Source organism: Urtica dioica, chromosome 8, assembly GCF_054948205.1.
Source record: "Urtica dioica subsp. dioica isolate 48M chromosome 8, U.dioica_male_clone48M_v1_H2, whole genome shotgun sequence".
Classification (NCBI taxonomy): Eukaryota; Viridiplantae; Streptophyta; class Magnoliopsida; order Rosales; family Urticaceae; genus Urtica; species Urtica dioica.
This window is the reverse complement of record NC_142763.1, coordinates 5,763,975-5,772,761: the sequence shown is the minus strand read 5'-3', so window position 1 is coordinate 5,772,761 and position 8,787 is coordinate 5,763,975. Positions and strand designations below refer to the sequence as shown.

The following is an 8,787-nucleotide window of genomic DNA, read 5'->3' as shown; positions in this document are numbered from 1 at the left end:
AAAAACCTTTCCACTGGCAGCGTGCCTCCAGATGTAGGTGTGTTTCACCGAACTGGGTAACCATATCGTGTGTACTTTGTTTACTGCACTGTTTTGTTGTTTATCCATAATCTGTGCTCAGGCAAGTTGTCGGACACATTGTCAACACATTGTGTGTGACATCTTGTCTGTGCGTCTAATCAGAATTTCACTATGGTTAAAAGAAAAGTGTTTGCCATTTTCTAAAAAAAAATGACAAGCTGATGAAAATCTGTATAGAAAAAGTTGGATAAAATAATAAATATATATTTATATACACATATGTCTTTTTAACTTTTAAAATATAGTATTTAGTTAAGTTATATAATTTCTATTCATTGAAGACGCAGTATTTTAATATGTATTCATCCTTATTTTATTTGATACATATTCGAGTGTAGTTAAAGAAAAATTTGTTGCAACTAGCAATTTTTTTAATTTATTGTAAGATTTTAATCAAAGTTTTATTTTATCAAGAAAATAGTCCACCATGATGGATTATTTTCTTAACAAAATAAAACTTTGGTTTGGTGAGAAAAAATTAACTAAATTACTATTTCATTCTTATATTGTTAATTGAGTTTGTAATGTAATCCTTACATGAGTTATATAACATAGTATTGTAAGATTTATTTCAAAACACCTAATATTAGCGAAAGCTTTATACGATCATGTTGTTCAAGACAAGCTTGCAGAAAGTGTTCAAGATAAATTGCAAGTAGTTGTTCAAGACTCGAGTTATTACGTCACTATCCTCCCGCGCGAATATAACTAGAAATATCATGTTTCTAGTTATGAATATTTTTGGTGAAATATTCACCAATATTTTATTTTCGAGAATAACAGATTCGTTGGAGATTTTTGGGTAACTCAATAAAAACTTCTTGTGTGTCGAATTAGGTTAACACTTTTTTTTTGTTAGGTAAATTCACGCTCTCTTATACCTTTGAACTAGTCTCTCCGCCTTGGAGATCTTCATCGACAACTAATTCTTGGTGCTTGCAACTATTATATCTTTATTTGTGCGTGTTTTTTTCATTGACGTCTTTGTCAATCTTTGAGAGAGGATCGGGTGAAAGAGAGATGAAGTTTTAATTTGAGAGGAGCTATTATAAAAAATCAAATAATGAGGTGTTTGAGAATGAGTCTGCAAATCTAAATCTTGTATATTTGATTATTGAGATAGTATATTGTTTTTCATCACCAGACGTATTAGTCTCATTGAGTAGGTATTTTATCACCTTACATGGTTACCAAATCTCTTGTGTCCTTTATTGATTTTTATTTGATTGACTGTTGATTGAATTCATCTGATTAAAAAAAATTAACTGTTCAACAAGTTGTTTTACCCACTAGTTGAATAATCATCTTAATAACGTTATAATTTCAGTTCGACTCCCATTTTTCCGAGTAACTTGGTTGTCTATCTAAAAGCAGAAGTTCAATCTCAATAGTGAGTCGTTATATATACTCTGCTCAGAACATTGAGAGAAAACGGTGAATAATATCTTCATGATTGTTGTTACTTTTACCGTAGACTGGTTCTAGAAAGCAGACTTCTTGAATCGCTAACGTCCCAGAAAATATACATCGGTACGATACGAGCATTCACGTCAAATCATGTTGGCCCTAGAAATCACATCTTCTCTGGCAATGGAGAAAATTTCGTAAACAAGTCGAAACAAATACTTTAATAATGTTTGTCATTATATATATAATGTATGTATGTATGAGTGACATCCCAGTTGTTTCTGTTTTTGTTTTTCTTACTCAATACATCATCATATACATGGCTTTATTTGTGGAGTATTAGTATTACTCCATGTAATAATTGATTAGCCTTGTACGGGGTTTGGGGAATTGTATTATAGTGCCTAGGTTTGACTATTTGTGCGCATATCACGTGTTGGAAATATATCGATGTCGATAATTGAATTCAAGCTAATGGCTGGTGTGCATGTTCTCACAGCACGTTAAGATCTCAAGTGCCCACGATTGAGCTTGAAAGCAACCAAGGCTCTCTATGGCCTTTGCAATGTTTGTCACAAACAAAATACTTTTTAGATATTGGGAAAATAGGTTCAAGAAAGTGATTTTTCCATTGGATGCACTACTATTTACCTTACAAAATAGAACTATTTAGTTTATCCTTTGTTTGTTAATCTTTTAAAATTGTTAACATTGCGATATAAATCCAAATGCTCGTTTAAGTTATAATTGGAGAGATACCACGTTAAATATCACATGATTTCGGCTCAAACAAATTAAAAGAAAATTTATTACCTCATTATCTCATGATTTTGATTCAGCTGTCCATCGATCTGACTACATGACGTGCGATTATTAACATGATGTGAATTAGAGCATCAAGAATTCTGTTTTGTTTTCTTTAAAACTCGGACCCGAAAAGAACAAATTTGGTTGCATTTCAAACTGAAATATTACGGTTCCTAGAACAGTGAAGGAACAATAATTTCATATCATCCATAGTGTTCCTGATTTTATTTATCTGTTCTAACTACTAAAGTATATTTTAATTTTTTTTCAACTGTACTTGAATAGATCTTCTGTTTTAACTTTAGCCGAAATTTCGAAGATTTTCATAAAATAAAAAAAAGTGTTCTATTCGCCACCAGAATTCCAAATTCCAATACAAACGGGATATAAATAATTATTGTTCCGGCGGGATTTTTGACACACTCTTTGTACCGGTTGTCTAATTCTATTTCCTTTAGATATAATTTTTAGTAAAAAATAAAATATAAAGTGTCAATTCCTAACCATCACCACGAGGAGTAGAGAGATAGGGTAGGATATCTGCTCTCCGTTTTAGCATTTAGTTACCGTTAGAGTACAAAAGGTAAACGACCTCTCACTTATTACCAATACTAGTTCTAACAACGCGCAACGAGTTAGAAAAATTATGATTGTTTTTAAACAAAATGTGGAAAAAAAAATAAGGAAAATAAAATAAGGTGAAGATTTTTAATCGTATTAAATTAAATTTAGCAAAATCGTTGTCAATGGTTTTTTTTAAAAATAATAAAAGGTAGGGAAAAAAACTCTTTCATGATTCAAAGTTTTTCAAAATACTACATGTTTTTTTTGCCTGTCAGATTTCTTAAAAGTATTATGAGAAAAAAAAAATTAGTTAAATAACAGGTGAAGTTAAATTTTGATAAAATAAATAAAAAAAGATATAGAGAAATAGCAATTTAAAAAGTTTCTTATATGTATATTAATATAAAATCTACGTATAATATTAATACGACATAGTTTTTCAAATAATATATATATATATATATATATATATATATATATATAAACATATACATAATGTATGTTATTAATATAGTATAATATAGTATTAGTAATTATGATTATAATATACAAAAAAAATTATACAAAATATATAGGATAAGTGTCAAAAGGGAAAAAAAATCAATAGCCAAGGGTTGGAAAAATTAAAATAAAATAAATAAAGGACAAAAAAAAATCCAAAAAAAGATATAGAGAAATAGCAATTTAAAAAGTTTCTTATATGTATATTAATATAAAATCTACGTATAATATTAATACGACATAGTTTTTCAAATAATATATATATATATATATATATAAACATATACATAATGTATGTTATTAATATAGTATAATATAGTATTAGTAATTATGATTATAATATACAAAAAAAAAATTATACAAAATATATAGGATAAGTGTCAAAAGGAAAAAAAAAAATCAAAAGCCAAGGGTTGGAAAAATTAAAATAAAATAAATAAAGGACACAAAAAAAAAAAAAACCGCCACGTGTCGCCACCAGGCGCACCACGTGGCGGCTCCAGGATGCAAAGTTGCTCCTTATTAACTATGTTATGGATATAGGTTTTTTTTTGTTTTTTTTTTTATCAAACAGATGATACACAACCAATATATAGGTGATCTTTACAAAAGTAGGGTCATCGGTGCTCATTCATTTATTTTTACTTTCTTTGGGTCATTTATGCTGTAAACTGTAAATAAGAAACAGAATAAAAAACATTTTTTAAGCGAATGAATAAAGTATATAGGAGCGAGTTACGGAGTTCACAAGAGACATGGGAATGAATATTTATATATGAGAACATATTTACATGGATCGTATAGATATGGTTCAAAAATACAATAACCCAAAAAGTAACTGTATAAATAAATCACGTCTTTTATGGCTGTGAAAAAATATATATATTTATGACTATGATGCACAAAACTACCTCAGATCAACAAACCATTTTATATTACATTACAAACAAAATGACACTTGAATTTATCACTTCCGTCTTGATCTCTCCAATGCGGAATCGCCTATCTCGGTCTGCCCGGGCCGGGGCGGCAGATAATCTCTCTCTTTAGCCGATCTCGGCTCCTAAAATTACCACACGAAAGAAACAACATTATAATTCAAGTGTCCAATATGTACGTAACCGAGATTTTAAATTAGTTTGTATAGTACCGTTCGAAAAGGGAAATCGTCGCCCTCGAGCATGTGAATGATTTGGCCCATTTTGGGGCGCTTAACGACGTCCAAGTCGATGCATCTGAGGCAGACGAGCAATGCTCTTTTCAGGCTCCTCGGCGAGGGCTGGGGTTCGATCAGAGGGTCCAAGACTTCCTCGCCACGACGATTCGCGACCATTCCTTTGAACCAATCGACCAAGTTCATCTGAAATATCTCACGTTAAAAAAAATATGAAGCCAAAACAAAAAAATAAATACGGGAAAAAACTCGAGTTGTTCACCTCTGCTGGGGGTCTAGAATAGTCAACGGGGCTTCTTCCGGTGATGATCTCCATCAGAAGGACCCCAAAGCTGTACACGTCGGATCTCTCGTTCAGCATTCCCGTGCTTGCGTACTCTGGGGACACGTAACTGCATTTTCTCGGGATTGGAAATATGAGCGATTTTTTTTTTTTTTTTTTTTTTTGCGAAAGATTTAGAAATATAAGAAAAAAAAGGGTGAAATTCGGAAAAAAATAATAAGTCGCAAGAAAATCAAAATTCGGGCACTTTTTTTGTTTTATTTTGAAAACAAATGTTCCGCTGGTTATATCAATCTTTTCATCACGCATTTCTTTTAACAAAAAATTAGGCAAATAGCCAACTAAATCGTTTGGAATTGTTATATACCCAACATTTCGTAAATTTTAGGTAAATAGCCATAAAGATGACGTGATCTAATAAATGAAAGTGACTATTTATCTAAGATTTACGTCTGTAACTATACGAAAGTGACTATTTACCTAAGATTTCGCTATTTAGCAATGTCAAACTGTAAATATGACTATTTACCTGATGAATTCTTCTTTTTATTTATCTCTTTTAAGTTTTCATCGACGAATCCAAAAAATTGAACCATCAGTCAATTAATAGGGATATAGACATTTTAGAATTAAAATATGTATTGGTCACGCATAGAACGAACCCGAATGTTCCCATGACTCGGGTGGTCACATAGCTCGACTCGGCCCCCAAAAGCTTGGCCAACCCAAAATCAGACACCTTCGCGTTCCACTTCCGGTCCAAAAGAATGTTGCTCGATTTCACGTCCCGGTGCACCACCTTCGGCTCTAACCCTTCGTGCAAATACGCTAGCCTGTTACAAATTACAAAGATGCCATCAAATTAAGACAACAAACAATATATGTTAAGTACATAAATAAAATTAATTAACACGTACCCTTTCGCTGTGCCAACGGCGATCTTCATCCGAATGTCCCAGGTGAGAGGGCTGACCGGACCGACGTCACCGTGCAACCACTGCTCCAGATTTCCATTGTCTACGTATTCGTACACAAGCATCCTATAAAAATAAATAAAAAAAGAATAATAAAAATGAATTTTTCAAGTAAATTAAGAAAAATGATAGTAGAGATTTTATGGATTGATTTATAATTTACCGTTGAGAGCCTTCTGCACAGTATCCAATCAACCCCACCAAGTTTTTGTGCTTCACTTTCCCAATGGCTTCCACTTCTACCTTGAACTCTTTCTCAGCTTGACCCCTAAAATATATTTGTGTACATGTTGCTTCAAATGAGCTTTCTCATAATTAAAATAAAAATATGTAAAAAAAAGTACTCAACTGTTGGTTGGATGAGTACATAACTTCATTAAGTCACTTACTTGAATGGGAAAACTATACGCCTAGATGTAAATTAAATGGCTATAATGGCAAAGCAAAAAACAAAGAAAAGAAAAAGAGAAAAAAAAAAGTAAAGAGAAAGTGGTTATGTACTTTTAACCAAGAAGTTGGTCTTTTTCTGAACCAGAAACCCTCAAAAGAGAAGAAAATTGAGAAATTAAAACACACACAGAGACATGCAGACACAGACACAAGGCCCTCTTCTATATTTTTTTCAACCAACACCGACAAATTCTCTATGGATCCATTTTAGTGAGTACGAACGTGCAATAGTTAATTCTACAAATAACAAAATAGAAAACATTCTTATATATCCACATGGCAAATCAAAATAAAATAAACAAACAAACAAACATTAAATAAGTAATACTACACGAAAGAGCTCTCAGTTTCGGATCTCGCAGCGATTTCTAGACAATATATTTAAATCAACTGGAGTTTGCATTTTATTTTTTTTACTCTTTTAATGTGATTAAGTCAAACAAAATAAAATAATAAGAGCTTACTTGTTATTAAGAAGGTTTTTGACCGCGACCACAGAGCCATCACCCAAGACCCCTCTGTAGACAATCCCGTACCCTCCTTCTCCGATCACATTCCCTTCCGAAAAGCCACGTGTCGCAATCTCCAGCTCCCTGAGTCCGTACCACCGTCCCCACCCGATATTCTCTCCGCCGCTGCCGCCAGACGGAGGCTCCGACGAAGACGCCGTCGAGAGACCTCCGTCGCTCCGATCGCTCCCCGCCGGAAACTCGACTCTGACCTCGCGGCCGTGGAGGACTGCGATTTTCCTCTCCTCGATTATCGCCGTCGCTCCGGCGCCTGGCTTCGCGTCGTCGGAGACGGAGGCGGCTATTCCGGCGATCTCGTTGGAGACGAGAGGGATTGATCCGGAGCTGTGCTTCACTCTGTTTTTCCGGCTCCGGGAGCGAGCGCAGAGGAGAAAGACTAGCGCTAGGGCTCCGATGAGGAAGAGAGAGAGGATCGCGATTACCACGTAGAGCTTTAGCCTCAGGACTGGGGTTTCGGACCCGAGGTTCACCGGCATTGTTGATTCGAAAGAGAGAGAAAGAACGAAGGCTTATTGGTGAAGAACAGAGAGACGTTGAGAGCGTTTGGTCTGTTTCTGTTGAAGCATTGGGACACACAGAGAGAGAAGAAAGTAAAAGATGGTCTGAGAGAGAGAGAAGAAGAAGAAAGTAAAAGGTGGTCTGAGAGAGAGAGAGAGAGTTGAGAGTTGAGAGTTTGTTTGAAGATTGAAGTTATTGAGGTTTGATGTGTCGGGTTATTACGGGAATGCCATTGAGTTGTCTGTTAATAGCTTAATAATGTTAACATTTGCACGTAATTAATAATGTACACGGTTTCGTAAATTATACAAATATCCTTATATGTGTATCATTCATATTTCATACATAGGCATCGTTTGGCATAGCTTTGTTTTTAAAAAAAGTGCTTTTAGATTCAGTTTTTGAAAAAAAAAAGTTTTTTTCAAAAACTGACTAGGTGTTTGGTAAACTGTTTATAAAACAGCTGTTGCTGGTAACAAAAACTAATTTAGCGTTTGGTAAAATAAATATATTATAGTAAAAAGACTAAAATAGACATAAAATAAATATTTAACAGTGCTATGGATAATCATGTGAGGATATTAAAGTTATTTTATATCAGATACAAAAACGCTTTTCTAAAAGCTAAGATTCTTAGCTTTTGTGACTCATGTACAATTTTTAAAATCGTTTTTGAATTTTTTTCTAAAAACTGTTTTACCAAACAGTAAGATTGCAGTTTGGTTTTTGCTAACAGCAAAAACAGGCTTAAAAGAGCTGTGCCAAACACGCCCATAATCTTTTTATTTCGACCGCTGTTTTTATATATATATATATATATATATATTTAGTATTCACGCGATTTTTTTTTTAAAGAAAATTATTTTGGCACGAAAAAGATCTATTTCAGATATCTAATATATCAATAATAAACCTTGATTAATAAATAAATAACAAGTTTTGCAGATCTACCAAATTTCTTAGATACATTATCAATAAATCATAGAAATACGGGATTCTTATTCAAAAAAAAAAAAAAATTGTGGAAGAAGAATTTTTATATTACATGCACTTAAAAATATGCAGTCCTTGATGCAAATATCATAAAGTCCAGAGTTGAGTTACTTAATTTAAAGGGTCCATTACTTTATGTATCATATTTACACTTTGAGATTTTTATTTAGTAAACGTTTGGTAACTATTTGATAAATAGTCACATTCACGTATTTACACGTTTAAATTAACATAAATATTCTACTATTTTATTTCAATGATAAGACAAATCATAAATGACATGTCATGTTTGTGACTATCTACCAAATATTTACTAAACTTTGACTATATAGCAATCTCAAACGTTTAAATTGACTAATTACCTAAATTTTTGTTAGAAAAGATATATTGATTGGAAAATATTCTCTCAAAGATAACCAAATACATATGGCTACTAATACGTAATTAGAAACACAATTTGCATCGTCAAAGATAAGTTTAAACCAAGACAAATTTAAGGAAAAAAATGGATAATTAATCACATTT

General features: G+C 32.7%; 1 protein-coding gene across 1 annotated transcript; it reads right to left on the bottom strand.

The window, feature by feature from the left end:
• Positions 1–4,112: 4,112 nt before the first annotated feature.
• On the bottom strand, positions 4,113–7,405 carry LOC149387575 (Protein kinase superfamily protein). The gene is made up of 7 exons (XM_089622863.1): positions 6,706–7,405; positions 5,955–6,059; positions 5,735–5,857; positions 5,480–5,650; positions 4,797–4,926; positions 4,511–4,720; positions 4,113–4,423 (listed from the first exon to the last, which is right to left on the bottom strand). The coding sequence occupies exons 1-7, from the start codon at positions 7,245–7,247 to the stop codon at positions 4,328–4,330; spliced, it is 1,377 nt and encodes a 458-aa protein (XP_089478989.1). The 5' UTR covers positions 7,248–7,405; the 3' UTR covers positions 4,113–4,327.
• Positions 7,406–8,787: the final 1,382 nt, after the last annotated feature.